The 18,948-nt window shown below is 37.7% G+C and overlaps 1 protein-coding gene across 1 annotated transcript in view; it reads right to left on the bottom strand.

Moving 5' to 3' along the window:
- Positions 1-16,304, bottom strand: part of LOC140167401 (uncharacterized) — a 37,534-nt gene extending 21,230 nt beyond the window's left edge. Inside the window, 8 exon segments of the mRNA XM_072190707.1 lie at positions 1,533-1,607; positions 2,275-2,375; positions 3,230-3,339; positions 3,730-3,893; positions 5,440-5,494; positions 6,705-6,783; positions 8,339-8,451; positions 16,230-16,304. Of these exon segments, the coding sequence (XP_072046808.1) occupies positions 1,533-1,607; positions 2,275-2,375; positions 3,230-3,339; positions 3,730-3,893; positions 5,440-5,494; positions 6,705-6,783; positions 8,339-8,451; positions 16,230-16,296 (764 nt within the window). The 5' untranslated portion in view covers positions 16,297-16,304.
- Positions 16,305-18,948: the final 2,644 nt, after the last annotated feature.

Raw genomic sequence — 18,948 nt, 5'->3', positions numbered from 1 at the left:
TCTGAAAATTTTAGTTTTTTTTAAATCACATTTTTGTTCCTAAAATGGGGGTTATAGCGCCCTCAACAGACACTCTCTCCATAGGGCTACAATTACATGTAAAGACCAGTTATAGACAAATGGCCCTTAAATAAAACAGACTCGTTCATTTTCCCTCAAATTTTGCATATGATGTAGATTTAACATCTGGAATGTAATGCAAGTGGTGTCGTTGCTACTCTCCTAAATTCATTTATAAAATGTCCGCCCCAGACCAAGGTGAATTTTATTAGGAACTCAGGTATAATTTAGTTTTCCAGCAGCTGTTTATCCTGATCATGAAGAGACAGCTTATTTTTCCTGTTCTGCACATACACATTGTCAGAAACGTGTAGCAAAATCTCGCTAATGTCAATGTGATACCCCTTTACCTCTTGTAAAATTGGTGTATTGGATTATGGATATTGTGGCACAAATATTCAAGTTAAGCCGAAAATATTGTGAATATATTGCTGGTTCTGGTTCTGGTTGGTTACTGCCTAACGCCCCTGAAAGGGGTCAAACAAGCAGTTGGTGCTAGGCTGCTGTTCTTAGTTGTTGGTTGCTGCACAAAACTATACCCATTCCTATACACACAACGTCATATAACATTGTCATAACATTGTTAAGTTGTAACAATGCTATTATGTTTTAACAACATTGCTACACCTGCATGTGTTTGGCTGTAGTGTCCACAGAGCACTACAGAGTACGTATCAACAGTCAAACTCCCCGTGTATTATATGATGTAAGTTCTCGCATATTCATGAGGGCCATTGTTCGATCGTGCCATGTCTAACAATCACGCCAGCGCTGCGTGCCTTCGCGTATACGCAATAGAGCGTTGCATACTTTTGCGATTACGCGATAGACTGTGAAAATACGCAGTAATTGCGTAGCAGTCTCGCCTGTCGCATTTCATGGAACAATCGGCCCTCATTATCGGATGATGCGGAGACTTTGACTGGTGGTACGCTCTTTGTTTTCTCTCTCCTCTGTGGTTGTGTCACAAACTATGAAATACACACAAAAATATCCACTGGCCTTGTTACATTCTGTTCTCATTTGTAGCATGCAAGGTTTTTAAAAATACAGAATTGGGGTTCCGATTGGCTAACTGGATAAAGCTATAAAACCCCCAGTGGCAGATCAAGAAAAGACACTGATGTAACATGACATGGTTCTTATTATGCAATAATCAGGGCATACATTCAGTTAGATAAATGTGAATGAAACATGACCAGTCATGTATCTCAGTTACATGTACAATGTTTGAATTTTTGCGCTTTTATTGATTTCAGAATCGCAAATTTTTTCAGTTTGCAAAATATTTAATACCACTGAAATAACCAGCTATACATTATTGTTTAGAAACCCATAAAACCACCTGACGCAAGTTAGAATCTGGTACGCCACCGTAATACCCTCTGAAGGGTTTATCACATGTATCATACACAGAATAAGACACAGCCTATGGGTGACATACCTGTTGTAATACATAGCCAACCACTTACCTGTAGAAATTGAATAACTTTTTGAGATCTTCTTCCAAGGCTTGCAAACAGGTGAAAGCTTTCTTCTTCTGATTCCTAGATACAAAAATAACAGAGAGTGAGAGAAACGTTTAAGATTAGTATGTTGTCCTAAAAAGAAGCAATTGATGTAAATAAATGGTGAGCTGACAATCAGATTACACCCAATACTACATATTTTCAGCAAATTAAGCTATTCCATTTGAAATTCACATTGTGGAATATTTTGGAATTCTTTCAAAATCCAACATTGTTTTAAAATAATTTGCCTCCAAAAGTTTATGATCAAGAAAAGCAAAATAGTAGATCCAATTAGATAGGTAAGCAATGATTGGTTGATGCAAAGCAATGGATATTGATATACTTTTGTTGTATTTACTGCAAAAATATCATCCAGGCATGAGAATAATCATCCATGAAAAAACCTGAAAAGTTTGAAAAAGCCTGAAAAAGTGTATTTAATTAGGCTAACAGGCCAAAAACAGGCTATAATGAAAAAGAAAAAGAAAAAAGAAAGCCAGAATTTAGGCTTTAAAACCTGAAAATTCTCATGTCTGATCATGTTCCATGCAGTTCCGTGTGCACCACCATCTTGAATTTGAACCAGGAAGTGACTGATTCTTCCTAACTACGCCGACAATTTTGAAGCTTTTTTCACTGAAAATTCACTCCTAATAAACACCCCTAGCATTTATTCCAAACAAATTACATAAATTATACTTACGTGTCACCTCCTGTTTGGTAGAACTGGCACAGCCCTTTCAAGTGTTCTGTGAATTCATTGAAATCATTGTTCTTCAGAACGTTGAACATCTCTGGACAGCTCTGTATACAAATTATATATAAGTCATAGTTACAATCAACAAAGTTATCATTACAAGTTATTTGTATCAAGTTATCATTTCAATCAATGAACAACAAAATTAATAATACTAGTCTCACATGAACAACTACGTACCCTCACACACACACACACAGTCTTTGGTCTTTGGAAAAAACTTTTTTTTTTTTGGGGGGGGGGCAAGTATTTTATATGTTCAGTGGCATATCAGGGTCAGTTGTCTGAGGGGGCAAAGATAAACAAATAAACATCTATGCACCCCCCCCCCCCCCCACACACACCCCTACAAGATTGAAGACTCACCAATGGTTCATCATGAGCTACTTTAACATCCTTAACTCCTCTTGAATTCTTGAGAACTACTTCCACATAGAAAACATCTGTGTGCACACACATCCTCATACACTCACGCATGATTGAATACTCAACAATGGTTCATTATAATGGGCTAATAGAGTTTTTAACTTCACCTGAATTATTGAGAACTACTCTCACATAGAAACCATCTATGCACCCCCACCCACACAACCCAGCAAGCCCCCCCCCACACACACACACCTACAAGATTGAATACTCACCAATAGCTCATCGTGATGTGCTACTTTAACATCTTTAACTCCTCCTGAATTAGTAAGAACTACTTCCACATAGAAAGCATCTATGCTATGCCCCCCCACACACCCACACAACTACAAGATTGAATACTCACCAATAGCTCATCATGATGGGCTACTTTAACATCTTTAACTCCTCCTGAATTAGTAAGAACTACTTCCACATAGAAAGCATCTATGCTATGCACCCCCACACACACACCCCTACAAGATTGAATACTCACCAATAGCTCATCGTGATGGGCTACTTTAACATCTTTAACTCCTCCTGAATTAGTAAGAACTACTTCCACATAGAAAGCATCTATACTATGCACCCCCCACACACACACCCCTACAAGATTGAATACTCACCAATAGCTCATCATGATGTGCTACTTTAACATCTTTAACTCCTCCTGAATTAGTAAGAACTACTTCCACATAGAAAGCATCTATACTATGCACCCCCACACACCCCACACCCACACAACTACAAGATTGAATACTCACCAATAGCTCATCGTGATGGGCTACTTTAACATCTTTAACTCCTCCTGAATTAGTAAGAACTACTTCCACATAGAAAGCATCTATACTATGCACCCCCCCACACACACACACACCCCTACACCTACAAGATTGAATACTCACCAATAGCTCATCATGATGGGCTACTTTAACATCTTTAACTCCTCCTGAATTAGTAAGAACTACTTCCACATAGAAAGCATCTATACTATGCACCCCCACACACCCACACAACTACAAGATTGAATACTCACCAATAGCTCATCGTGATGTGCTACTTTAACATCTTTAACTCCTCCTGAATTAGTAAGAACTACTTCCACATAGAAAGCATCTATGCTTAGAAACACATCGTTCCCAGTTACTGTGTAACTCAAACTGAAAAACAAAACAATTTTAATTAACCTCAAAATTTAGATTTTGCATTGTGAAGTGCCCCAGTTAGAGGTTAATGATTGCGCATCAGTTGTTTTGAGGGTATTGTGAAAAAAACATGTTTAGATATTTCACAATACCTGAAAAAGAACTGATGCAAAGTCATTAAACGCATTCATAACCGTCACTTTTCACTTTTTAAATTCAAGTAACGTCACATTTTATTCTTTTAAATTTGAAAACAAAATGCAATTTTAACTGTAAGTTTTGTTTTCTCTGTAAAAAATTGGATAAGTAATCGATTAAGGAATTGCCGCTAGCAACCAATCACACAAGCGCGTGATCATGCGATGTCCAAATACGACGGCCTGCGCCCGCATGAATTGTTCGAATTTTAAAGCGTACATTTATATTAGCTACGTCACAAGACACGGTCATTATACTTTTTGAATAACCTGCATCTGCATTCGCGTATTTAAAAGTTATTATTTGTGATTGGATTAAACACATCGCCTATATTCATGACATTATGAATGCAATTTAGATTTGTAGGGAATAAACAACTGGAATGGTATGACAATTGAAATGGCAGCCATGTTGGAGGACAGTTCTAAGATAGCTTAAGATGACAGAGGGACAGGTCTCTAGATTCCACAACCATATATTATACCTATAACCTATTTTATTGTATTATCATGCGAAATGCCCTGTGGTACATTATAGAGGATAGGATTTTATGAGTGATGTCATATCTAATTACCCTCTATACTCTAAATCACAACCTATCAAACTTGATTGAAATAATAATTTTTCTTTATTTATTTCGTGTTTCACATGGGTAACCATTCAATGCACTGGTACTGTTCTCCCTTGGTTTCCACCAAGTAAAATGTGTGTGTTGAGGACTAAAAAATTAATCACAACTGGTGATATTCTTTAGAACAGGGCTGTCAACTCTCACGCATTGGCCGTGAGTCTCACGCATTGGGTCACTTTCTCACGGTCTCCCGCCAAGGTAGTAAAATCTCACGCCTAGGTAGTAAATCTCACGCAAAAAGGTGGAAATTGAGTAAAATCTCACGCATCGTCATGAATAATTTGTTGCTCCTACCCCCCCCTGCTTTTCACATTCCCGAGCGCCGTTGCTCAAATAATCATGGTACAAAATGAACATTGGAGTCGGCAAATCCCGGTACGCCTGTGTCTCACGCCAAGCAATTCCAAAAAGTTGACAGCCCTGCTTTAGAATACAGTGCATGTTTCTTTAGAAACAAAAATATTCATTCCTCAAGCAAAAATTGAACCTGATACCTCCTGTTTATGAAGTGGACACTCTTACCACTGCATTGAGCTATTGAGGCTGATGGCATTGAAGCACTAGAAGTTACCTATATGCCTTTCTTTGGTTGTACTTTACTTCTAGCCTGCTATGAAACAACAGGGGGTGCTACTAATAAACACATATGCCATCACTTGATATGTCACTTACAGGCTGTCAAAAATGCACCTGTCCACATCACATTACCTGTTAGATGATCAAACTACTTACCCCACTTGTTTAGCTATGGAGGTGAGCCTGTCTACCATGGCTGGGAATGAAGACACTGATGATAAGAAACAAAGAAATCTATTAATTACAGAGACTGTCAAGACAATTATAGAGGTCATGCATGCTTTTACAGGTGAAAACTGGTCTTGGAAAAAAAACACTGAAAACCATGTTTTTTACCATTTTCTGTGAATTTGATTCAGAAAATAGGCTGAAAAACACTGAAAACAATAACAAAAACATTGAAATCAGCTATAAAAGCGGTGCCAATTTTCATGCCTGATTTTATCGACTGACTTCAAAAAGTATAATTTGAACTAGCATCCCCGGTTGTAATGCAGTCTATTCAATAAGCTGTTGGGATCAACCTATTCTGCACATTTTATATTTTCTGTGGAATTAACTGATGTATGATAGAGATATATTGAAGCTCTACACCATATCCCCTTTGGAGCATTAGGGTTAATAATGCCCATATGTCAGAAAGTGACCACCAGGAATTTGGCCATGATCGACATGTATTACATGGAGAGGCAACATAGCATGACCAACAACAAGCAACCCTGTCCTGGCCCATAGTGCCATGCAGCCCCCTCAGCAGCACTCTCTTTTGCCCCTTATCATACACACTATGCATGCACAGTGACCACCCTCCTCAACAGCAAGCTGCATAACCCTAATGCTAGCCTAATACCATAAAATACCAGACTGGGTGGCTCCAATTCAGCAAGCTAGGGGCAGACACCACATAAGGGTACCTCCAACCAACAACCCCCTCGTAGCGTTAGGGTTTTAAAAGAGAAGTACTGCATGTGTTTCCAGTTACAGTACTTTGCCGCTAAGCAACCGAACATATGCTATGTGTGAACACTGAACAAGACTCTATCTAAATTTGATCTTCATTAAGCATTATGTGAACACACGCTTTAAAACTAATAAAGATTAACAAAACTTCATTGAATGAAGGTATTTTCTGACATGAATGTGGTCAAAGATAACCTTTCCTATTATAGTGTTTCTATAGTTGACAGTAATGTCATGTTGGATTTCGCAGAGGCAGATTCGAATCAGTGCGTTTACGTGGTTGCGTCGCCAGCGCTAATACAAGATCAACCTTCTCTGCGTGTGTATATATACACCCCACACCCACAGGATTAGCTTATCATGCGCAATTTAAATCTGCCACTGTGAAATCCAACATGGCATTACTCTCAACTTGAGATAATACATACTTTACCAAATTGAAGAGAAAATGTGACACTGACCTTTGATTGCCTCTTTGAGTTTCTCCATACATTTCTGTAATCTGTTGGGATCTACTGCATCAGGCTCATTATATTTTGCCTAAAACAAAAAACAAACAAATATCTTATCAAAGTGGGGACTTTGTAGTAAGGATGGAAGCTTGCGGTTAATTTGCTATCCATTTAAACACATTTTCTCAGGTGTTTAACAGTTTAAACGTTTGCGGTTTATGCCAAGGTCGCAGTGTGACCTGTAAGTACTCCCCTTTGATGTTCACAAATGGACCGTCATTGGCGGTTTACCAACATCAAGATGCACCAATGAATGTACGCTGTCAATAACTAATTATGGCAAGATAAATAAGCTCAACAATAATAACATTGATTGTTGTAACACTGTTAACTTACCATCTGTGCTTTAAGCTTCTGACTAGTCTTGGACCAATTCTTTGTAACACTGTTAACTTACCATCTGTGCCCTAAGTTTCTGACTAGTCTTGGACCAATTCTTTTTAACACTGTTAACTTACCATCTGTGCTCCAAGCTTCTGACAAGTCTTGGACCAATTCTTAGTAACAGTGTTAACTTACCATCTGTGCTCTAAGCTTCTGACTAGTCTTGGACCAATTCTTTGTAAGACTGTTAACTTACTATCTGTGCCCTAAGTTTCTGACAAGTCTTGGACCAATTCTTAGTAACAGTGTTAACTTACCATCTGTGCTCTAAGCTTCTGACTAGTCTTGGACCAATTCTTTGTAACACTGTTAACTTACCATCTGTGCCCTAAGTTTCTGACTAGTCTTGGACCAATTCTTTGTAACACTGTTAACTTACCATCTGTGCTCTAAGCTTCTGACTAGTCTTGGACCAATTCTTTGTAACACTGTTAACTTGCCATCTGTGCTCTAAGCTTCTGACTAGTCTTGGACCAATTCTTTGTAACACTGTTAACTTACCATCTGTGCCGTAAGTTTCTGACTAGTCTTGGACCAATTCTTTGTAACACTGTTAACTTACCATCTGTGCTCTAAGTTTCTGACTAGTCTTGGACCAATTCTTTGTAACACTGTTAACTTACCATCTGTGCTCTAAGCTTCTGACTAGTCTTGGACCAATTCTTTGTAACACTGTTCTTTGTAACACTGTTAACTTACCACCGGTGCTCTAAGCTTCTAACACGTCTTGGACCAATTCTTTGTAACACTGTTAACTTACCATCTGTGCTCTAAGCTTCTGACTAGTCTTGGACCAATTCTTTGTAACACTGTTAACTTACCACCTGTGCTCTAAGCTTCTGACAGTCTTGGACCAATTCTTTGTAACACTTAACTTATCATCTGTGCTCTAAGCTTCTGACTAGTCTTGGACCAATTCTTTGTAACACTGTTCTTTGTAACACTGTTAACTTACCATCTGTGCTCTAAGTTTCTGACTAGTCTTGGACCAATTCTTTGTAACACTGTTAACTTACCATCTGTGCTCTAAGCTTCTGACTAGTCTTGGACCAATTCTTTGTAACACTGTTAACTTACCATCTGTGCTCTAAGTTTCTGACAAGTCTTGGACCAATTCTTTGTAACACTGTTAACTTACCATCTGTGCTCTAAGTTTCTGACTAGTCTTGGACCAATTCTTTGTAACACTGTTAACTTACCATCTGTGCTCTAAGCTTCTGACTAGTCTTGGACCAATTCTTGATCTGTTCACTGGTTGTCTTTAGCTTGGCCATTAATGCTGACAAGGTTTCCTCCTGGTCTTCACTACTAACTGCTGAACAAACAAAAAATAAAAAATAGCTATGTATCAACTAAAAATACAGATTAAAAATATTGGGAGTTATGAAGACCTGCCAAATTCAGTATATAATACACTTTGAAACAAATGTGATCGATCATGGCGCATAATCGATATTGGACCCAAAAAATTTTGGATGAATAGTTTCTGGATCCTGGCTAACACCCCGACGTGAGGTCGCCATTGGGCACGGCCAGGTAACCTGGATACAAATTTAACTCAATTGATCATCTAACCCCAGTTCGACTGAATGACCATGTGGTGTCCCGAATGAATGGAATCGGTGTCGGAACAAGGATTGTTACTTGTAAACAAATCGTTTCGCCGTCACGTTTAAAGAAATTAAACTTACAATCTTTTAATAATTAGTTAGGGATCGTTTTATTTTTAACCTGTGGCATGAGAGATTGAGAATGTGAGTTAAAGATAAGCCTCTCTTTGTTCTCATTTTGCAACTCAAATATGCTTCTCATAAAGCTTAAATTGACGGGCAGGGATGCTAGCCATCCGTTGTAATAATAAAATGGTGGATATGGCAAGCACCCTCACTAAGTTTGGGTATATGAGGGTGCTTGACCAGGCATACATGTAGGGAAAACTGGAGGGGGCAAGAAAAATATTGGGGGGGGGGGCAAATCCCCTTGCCCCTCCCCCACCCTCCTCATAGAGCTGCCACTGAATAAACATTTTGACATTTCCGCCAGAGGATAATGTGAATCCAATAAGATGTGGCCATCAATTTCACGAAAATCTTTCCTTTTTAAATAAAAGCTTGGGCCGATTTTCCTTTCAAGATTGCCAACATTTAAAGCCTCACTGCTAAAGATAGGCTACCAGTCACTTGCGCATATGTTAACATTGGATTTTATATCTTATTTATTGTTCACTGTATGTAAAGCCTCTTTAGTTGTATCTTGTATTGGTACAAGTACATTGCATCATTTTATATATCAAATTAAAGCCCTTGAATAAAGAAAGCCAAAACTGAAAACCTTTTTGTCATAGCACTTTCCGTAGCAAAGTTACATCTTGTCAGAGGTTGACGTTCGTCAAAAATATTCAGCCAACTTTTAATGCATCAATTTAAAAACAAAACAGCATAGTCTCATGATTGGACAGCTTTTCTATGTGGAACTGCTATCAAAATCCCTCTAAAATTCCATGTGTTATGATGTGTGATTATATCATCACAAAAATAAATCATATATTTGGGTCAAGTGAAGTATAGGCCTAGACAACATATTTATATCTGAAAAATCTGTTCTTTTAATTTTTATTGTGTTTGGGCCCCGGTTTTGGCCAATTTGGCTGACTAGCAAATGTGTTAAGAGGCGCACCACTAAATCACTACACATTTTATGTAAGAACAAAATTCGGCTAATATAGTCCATATAGTGAATATGAGATTGTAGCGACCATATCTACCGACATGTTCACTTCCTTCCTTCCTTCCTTCCATATACGTGCTTACCTCAAATGGTTGAGTATCAATGCACGGGTTTTACGTGCACAGTTTACCTATGCATGATCCTGGAACCTAGGATTGATTGCAGATATCAGAACCGGGGATGGTCCCTCTTCTCTTTTCGAATAGCTCTGACACTTAACGTGCACAGGGTTTGACTCATGCTTCCTGTACACGGGACCAACGGCTTTATGTGACTTCCAAATCACGGACAAAGCACATACACTACCTATATCTGCACGTGATAAGCAGCGTATGGGGGCGAGAAGAAATTCTTCAATTAAGGTAGGAGCATCGGATAATAGGCCCATGCAGGAAAATAGCCACTATATCAAATCAGAATTATGTATCCATATCAAATATATTACCAATTTAAGAAAAGTCTTTACTCCACTTATTTTTAATGTTTCATGAAAATTTAAACATTTCTTATGTGTTTCTTTATTTTTTGAAAATTCCCTAATTTTTTCTACAAATAATTATTGCTAGCCTAGAGGGAATGTGATATGGGTTCCATAGTTTGTGGGGTGGTTAATAAGCCTAATATCTAAATTCTCTCGCCAGATTTTTTTGATAAAGTGTTTACTTTTTGAGAAAAATAATTTTTTCTATTTTTAAAGTAGGGAAATCTAGAAACACCCATAACTTAAAATAGAAACACTTTATTAAAAAAAGCTGCGAGAAAAGTTTCTAAATTTAATAACCTTTCATATGACACCTTGTTTGTTAAAATTGGCCATATGGTTAGCTCAGACAATAATTATGAAATTGGGTCATTGTTTCTAGATCAAATCAAGAAAATTTGAGCAAGTACTAACATTACCTTCAAATATACCCTTTAATACTGGCCAATATATAGGAAAAAAGTCACTAATATTATTTGGCAACATTTTTGTAATAACGAGATCCAAAAAGCAGTTCTATAAAGGGGATAGAAAGGAGATAAAATAATATTTAAACATAGTATCCATTTTCAAACTTTTATCAATTTTAGTGAACGAGGCTTAGTGTCAAAACCACTTATATGTACAAAGTCAATGGGGTTTTCTAATGACAAAAAATGGCATAACTCAAAAACGCTTTGTTGGCAAAAATTCAAATTTGGCAGGCAAGTTTTTCTCACCCAACTACACATCCTGTATCATTTTAAACCAAATCTGTGCATGACACAGTAGCCGATGTTTCTACCTTAAATTCTGAAATCAAATTACTGAACCCAATTGAAGGATTCCCGACCATATAGGTCCTTTTTGGGAAGGAAGAGACTTTTTCACCTAAGCTAAGGCAAGCCCAAGGCTCGAACCCTCGTCGATCGTATCTCCTGGCCGGCAGCGCAACGCCTTAACCACTCGGCCATCTCGCCCTCGCCATCTTGCCCTCTTATCAGCTCATATGAATTCAACAAGTGTCTTCAATGATAACATGCAGAAAAAACCAGAAAGTTTATCTCAAAAGCAATTCTCTGCCGCAGATTAATACAACTTCCGATTTTGAAATGTTAGTGGTGAGTTTAGTGTATTTTTAGGCATTATTTTTTGCACCGCAAAATAGCGAAAAAAAGTCAACGGTCATCGATATAATATGCCGACCAAACTTTTGGAATCTACAGAAACCTGAGACGAATATATTTGTCTCAGACAGAAACAGAGCTTTAATTTGATACCAAATTTATTTTGCCAAGTATTGCAGGGACGCCAGGAATGGCGCTTCGAAGTAGGCCGAAATCAAATATTATAAATCCTATATGGCAGTACGGGCGCACAGACTTTTTACCGGACTTTCTTACATTAGAGGATGTCTTGCAATAAACAGACATTATTAAATATTCGTAATTATTATTTCCCACCGTACCCTTAAGTCCGGTGATTGAAGGAAGTCCCGTTATAACGTGAAAACTACTATGAGAGGACATAATCGAAGTATGCATTCGGCATTGTGTAAATGGCAGCTGTTATTTTCACTCGGCACAAGCGCAGATGGCTCATTTTTAGATGACGTCACCATCATTATGGGACGGAAAAAACTTCCAACTTTGGATTTATAAATGAAATTTAGCAGCGGAGTTTCCGGAGTTTTCTGAATTATGCAAATACGCAACCTATGACCTTTTTACGTCAGAATATTAATAAGCATCATGGCGCCCAAAAAAAAAAAAAAACCGATGGGAATTGATTAAGTTTTCAGCAAATTATGCTACTTTTTTGAGCAGCTTATCGATAAATAATTCCACAAATCTGAGCACGATATTTTGACAATGTATGCAGTGGAATGTGGTTAAAAAATGACTTTTATAAATTTTGTTTGGGAGTCGGAAATTATTTGACTCGTCAGTTGTTGGAAATTCTTTCTTGGAACAAATAAAATATATATTTTGTTTGAAATAAGTCACATAAAAAATTGTTTATATTACGTTGCTAAATACGTATTGCATTGTTCAAATTGTCTATATTTCAATGGAAAACAAGAAATAGCAAAATATCAGTAACATCCCATTTTGCCGTAACCCCCGCCATGGTACAACATGCGATACTCAATCGTTTAGCCCGAAGAGCATGAATAAAACATATTGTCTTGTTATGACAGGTCGGATTACCCGATATTGCAGGACAGCAAAGTCTGGTTGATAAAGGAATTCCCGTTATTGCCTGACAAGTAAGTATGTCTCGTACAATGACGTAGAAAAACATAGATCGCTGAGCTCGAGCTGGTACGTTGCCGTTTCATTGACAATCACACACTGAATAAGCCATTAGCATTATGAAATGAAGGGACCTAACAAAATCAGCATCAAATACAACTAAAATGGTAACTGATTCCTCTGAATTTACTTTAGCATGTATGGATTAATAAAATTAAATAAATTACTTGTTTTAGCATATTCAACTATGGGTGTGAGTGAGTCCGGGAATTCGGGTCCCGCCGAGAATCCTATTACCGGGCAGGAAATTCCCTGCCCGGGTACCCGAAATTTAAAAATCTGGACCTAGACCTAAATGCTAGGATCATTCATGGACATCATGGTTGACCTAAAAAAAAATATAAAAAAAAAATTTCAAGATGTTTTGTATTTTTAATATGAAAATTGATAATTTGTATTCATGTCATACTCTAGATTAATGATTTCAAAATGCATTGAATTTGAATGCATTTTGAAATCATTAAGGGGGTACTACACCCCTTGATAAATTTGTGACAATTTTTGCAGTTTTCTCAAAAACTAATAAAACACTAAGTAACAAAAATTATGCATATTATAGGGGCAAGGAATCCAGTTACTACACTGGAATTTCAGTTACTCAAGACAAGTAGTTATTGATTTATTGATCAAATATTGGTTTTCCCTCATTTTTGACTGTAACTCCACAACTGTTGTCTGTGCTGAAATAAAATTTTCAGTGCAGTAGTTGTAGTCCTTGCCCCTATAATATACATATCTAACTTGTCACCAATGCGCTATAATTTTTGAGAAAAATGCAAAACTAGGCTCAAAATTGGCCAGGGGTGTAGTACCCCCTTAATAGAGTATGACATGAATACAAATTATCAATTTTCATATTAAAATACAAAACATCTTGAATTTTTTTAATTTTTTTTAGGTCAACCATAAATGATCCTAGCATTTAGGTCTAGGTCCAGAGACACTACAAAACCGAAAAAAACTTTGGAAAAAAAATTACCCGAAAATCACACCCCTATATTCAACTTTACAAGCAAGCTCCTAAATCTAGTTCATTCGCCCGTTGCCATGCGGCCGCTGATGCCGACTGAAGGCGAAATTTCAAAAAGTGGTACCGGTAGTTGATTCAGGTGTGCTTGCCTTTAGCTTTATAATTCAGCATTTTTTTAATTTACAAACAATGGTACAATGTATACTGGGAAATTTAATGCGTTTTAATACATGATTTGTTCAACTTTGACTTTGTGTATCTATACAGCACCCAAACCGGCTTCACAGATTCGGCGAGCAGGGCGCTCTATCCTTTCTACGGCGATCCGGACTTTTAGACCACCCGCGCTATACAAGCCTGGTACAAATTGCAAATTTATCATATTAAACTTTCGCAACAAGGTTAAACATGATTTCAACTGAACAAACATAGTAGGCCCTACATACCTTTTATTCCATCGAACAAGCTTTATTTTGTTCCAAAATTCACGTTTTATAGCTATTTTTGACGTAAAAGAGCTGGTAACAAAACCGGTGATGCCAGCTCCGAAGTTTTCGCGTAGGCTAGCCCTGCCCTCTTTCACAATATTTTAGCTTCTTGGATATCACCGGAAACATAGATTAGTAATATAAGGTAGGTCACTGTATTTTTAAGGATTTTTTAGATGATTTCTACGATGAAAAAATTGATGTTTTAAGCTTCTTTTAAAACATTGGTTTTAGCTTGTTGGATATTTTTGCTTAATAGTTTAAAGCTTGACTCCTAAGATGAAACTTTTAGTTTAAGCTTGTTAGAATATTAAACCTTGATGAAATAGTAATATTTGAGCCCTATATAGCACAGTGGTCTAGTTCACCACGTAAACTTGTATGGCTCAAAATTCGGACCACTCGCCATTAAGTTTACTGCTTTCTGTGTTTTGAAATTTGTTGACGTTTTAACGGTTGATTATTTTAGCTGTGTCACGTCACATGCATGACGCTGGTGGGTACCAACCACAATTCAGAAGGAAAAAAACCTCGATCGCCGATAACAATGTGATATGGGTCATAGGATTACACAGAGATATTTCTTGCCAAAATTTGACAATTTCTAGGCAAGTTGGCCCTACTTTATCTGCGTTATGTGAAAAAGGACAGTCTTAAGTAAGTATAAGTGCAACGCTTTTGATGTTTTGATGTTTTGGGAGACTGGGTCGAGGGATCATAATAAAAAATGATTGATGGAGCCTATTCTTGACGGTGTAATATTCCTTCACCACATTGCCATACGGTAACAGTCTTATACTAGGTAACCTAGGCAAACCTTAGTTAACACATTTACTAGTCAGCTTAATTCGCGAGACCGGGCCCCAACACAATGCATATTTACATAGAAATTTGAATTTTTTTTCGAGAATAGGTCGGTGAAGGAAACCTACATAAATATGTTTTCTATACTTCACTTGACCCAAATATATGATTTTTATGGTGATAATCAAGTCGCACATGGAATTTTAGAGGATTTTGATAGCAGTTCCATTAAAAAAAGCTGCTATCGCCATGAGACTAATATCTAGAAACACCCCGAAATGCCGTTTTGGGGAATTTTGCTAGCTGAATCTTTTTGATGAAAGTCAATCTTTGACAAGATGTAACTTTGCTACGGAAAGTGCTGTGAAAAAAAGGTTTTCAGTTTTGGCTTAGTTTACTCAAGCCTGGGCTTTAATTTGATATATAAAATGATGCAATTTGATGGCAAATTTGAATTCACCTAGCATACTTATACGATGGACAGATAGTATCAGTTTGGGAATGAGGACATCGTATAAGTTCCTTGTACTAGGCCCGGGGGGGGCACTTCCATAGTGGATACGCATCATGTGCCTCGGGAATGACCCCCTTTTTCAAACCGGCTTGTACCCAATGACCCCCTTTTTTGTTTTATGGTCCTACCTATTACCCAATGACCCCCTTTAAAAAAATCCATGTACTCAATGACCCCCTTTTTCTATTTCCTGCTATACCCAATGACCCCCCTTTTAATTCCCAAATTTAGGTGGTATTTGTGTTCTCCTCCAGAAATAATGAGATTTTTCACATTTCCAAGGTGGCCAAGTTGTTTTTACGCAGTTTGGCACTTATTTATGTGTACTTAATGATACTCTTTTGGCAATCTTGTACTCAATGACTCCCATTTTACTTTTTGTTACCCCAATGACCATCCTTTTTTCAAAGTTTCATACCGAATGACCCCATTTTTATTCAGGTTGTGTACTGAATGACCCCATATTTTTGTAATTGTACATTTGACCTGAATGCCCCCTACTTTTAACATGACCGAGGCACATCCCTGCCATTTCAGATAGGGAGTGCCCCCCCCCCCGGGGTACTAGGGTGGTCTAAAAGTCAGGATCGCCCTTTCTACCTCATCTCGTACATTGCGCCCGTACTGTATGCATATGTATGGGACGCTTAAATTTAGTGTTATTTTTATTTTTAGTGCCATTAGCATTAATACATTTGACATGATGGCCGATTTCTCGAATTCAACAATATCCTTTGACAAAACACTTCAATATTGACATAGATATGGACTTTAAGTGTACAAATTCGTAAAAATATAACCATTTAACTCACCTGAAATGGACTTTATTGGCCCATTTGTGGCCATCGGGCCAGGAGGAACTACACCGACGGCGGCCATTTTGGGGATCTTTTCTAATAGGGATGAGCGTTTTGATATAAACCATATCGAAAACTGCAAACCGATACAATGAAATGCTGCGCGTGTGGTATAGAGTATCAAGTAATGCCCACTACCATTAATGTCTATATATAAAATCCCTTTAAAAAGGAATGAACGGCGACAAAAATGAAATCAAGATAGGGACCATAGTTCACAAACAGCTAGGGGGAGGGGGAGCCGCTGCCATAAAAAGGGGGGGTGCTTGAAAGTTTTGATGTTCCTATGGGGCCCTTAAAAAAATGGCCACACATTTTCTTGAGCAAATTGAGTTTATGCTTTTCTCAGCAGCCACTCAAAACGCCATGGACGAAAATTTAATTAGATGGAAAAGATAAAAAAAAATTCAATTAGACCACTCTAACCTCCTGTAGCAGTAATGGACGCCTGCGTCCGTAGCCCCTGACAGATGTAGACGGGGCCGGGATTATCCCAATTGACCCACTGAATTTTGAGATCTGAAAATGAGCTTGAAAAAAAAAAATTTTGCGATGATTTTTTTTTCATCAGGCCCCTAACAAGTCTTTGTGAATGTTTCCTAGGCAGCTCTGAAAACTCATCTGACGTTACACCACATTTCGCCATAATACATTCTAGAAACGCTTGCTGTTAGAATAAGAAAAATGTTAATTTATTGCACATTCTAGGGAAGCGTGGCACAGTGACATCGCCCCGATATCTTCGGTAGAAATCGCCATGGTAGGTTGAATCCACAGCCACACATGGCTATTTTATTAGGACCTTATGAGATGCATATTATTAGCGAAGTGACCTGACTAAGGCTATGACAATAGACGGGGTAATTGATTTCTCGCTGTGTCAGCAAGCTTGTATACGACATTGCGATCAATGGTCTCCACTTGAGTGCGTGCCGCTATAGCCTGCTGTTCGCTGTAGTCCATAGGCCTACAGGACCAACGCAATATAAAATTGAGAGTTTTGGTCAAATTTTTGAGTTCAAAGCGCACGGCCAATTTTCAAAGCGCACGCTAACGACTATCTGTTCAACACGTATTTAGGCCTAGTATAAGTGTATGAGACCACATCTGGTTTCTTGAGAAAAATTCATTTACGGGAGATATTCATCATTTTCTAACCCAACTTATCCGAAGATTTTCGTCTGATATCAAAATCGTGCATAGTAATTCACGTGTATCGATCCCGTGTATTCATTTTAATGTCTCTGTTGCACCAAATAATTATTAGCCAGGCGATGTCGGTGTGCGTGGGTACCTTTTTAAAATAACCGAGTGAGAGGGATTTCAAGCAAATATTTTTCCTGTCAAAACTGAAGCATCCTCTGTATAAAAGAAGATATGAATATTAACTGCACATCATATAATAACGATTCGTGCTACCCAATTGTGGCACATTTGATGTCGTTTAAGGGATCTAAAATGAGCATTTATTGCGTTTCGACAGTATTTTTTGTGGGACATGAGAGCACCTCAGGGGGCACTCCAACTTTGGAGGTGACGCGTATGTAGGGCTGTTAAGACCCCTTTTTCAGCATCGCTGTCACCCAAAGACCCCATATTTTTTATGAACACATGCTCTGTCACCCGAAGACCCCCTATTTTTCCATTTGATCTGTCACCCAAAGACCCTTACAAGTTCAATTTGAACAGCAACTTTCATTTTTCACTGATTTTGTTACTTATTTTGATAAAACAATGAAATTTGAAGCCATTTAGAACTAGAAATTCAATTTTCAAGGGTTTTTGTGGCGCTGTTTCGGCTCTCACCCAAAGATTCCATTTTAAAAAAAGGTCATGTTCTCACCCAATGACCCCATATTTTTACATTTTGCTCTCACCGAATGCCAAAAATCATGCTCTCACCCAATGACCCCATATTTTTACATTTTGCTCTCACCGAATGCCCCTTAGTGCGAAAGTGCCAGCCCTACACCTATATCCATTTCATATTGAAGTACCCCCCCCCCCCCCGGGGGGTGTGATCTGACGTCGCCTGTCAGAATTTGTTTTGTCTTAAGGGATCTAAATGAGCAATTATTGCGCTTCGACAGTATTTTTTGTGGGACATGAGAGCACCTCAGACCTATCGAATTGCATTCTGAATACGAAGCATCTGATATCAAATAATTTTCATTTTTTGAAAATCACAATAGGCCTATAGGGCCTAATACAAATTTTATGACAAACTATAAAAATTGATATTTTTCAAATTTTGATATATAACAGTCCTCGAAGTAAATTATATAAATCTAATGATATATTCTTAAAGTGTATGTAGCAGGGAGGAAAAGCCGACGGTCAATTGAAAATTTTGACCTTTCATATTGAAGATATGGATTTTTTCCCCAAAAGACCTAAATTTTTTTTGTGTTTTGGGAAAAAAATCCATAACTTCAATACGAAAGGTCAAAATTTTCAATTGATCGTCGGCTTTTCATCCCACCTACATACACTTTAAATAGGCCCCTATAAATCATCAGATTTATAAAGTTTACTTCAAGTACTGTTAAATATAAAAAATCAAAATTATTTGATATCAGAAGGACATTCTTCGTATTCAGAATGCAATTCGATATGTCTGATGTGCTCTAATGTCCCACAATAAATACTGTCCAAACGTTCATACCCCTTCTTA

The sequence above is a fragment of the Amphiura filiformis genome, chromosome 13, assembly GCF_039555335.1.
Source record: "Amphiura filiformis chromosome 13, Afil_fr2py, whole genome shotgun sequence".
NCBI classification, from domain to species: Eukaryota; Metazoa; Echinodermata; class Ophiuroidea; order Amphilepidida; family Amphiuridae; genus Amphiura; species Amphiura filiformis.
This window is presented reverse-complemented; position numbering and strand designations above follow the sequence as displayed.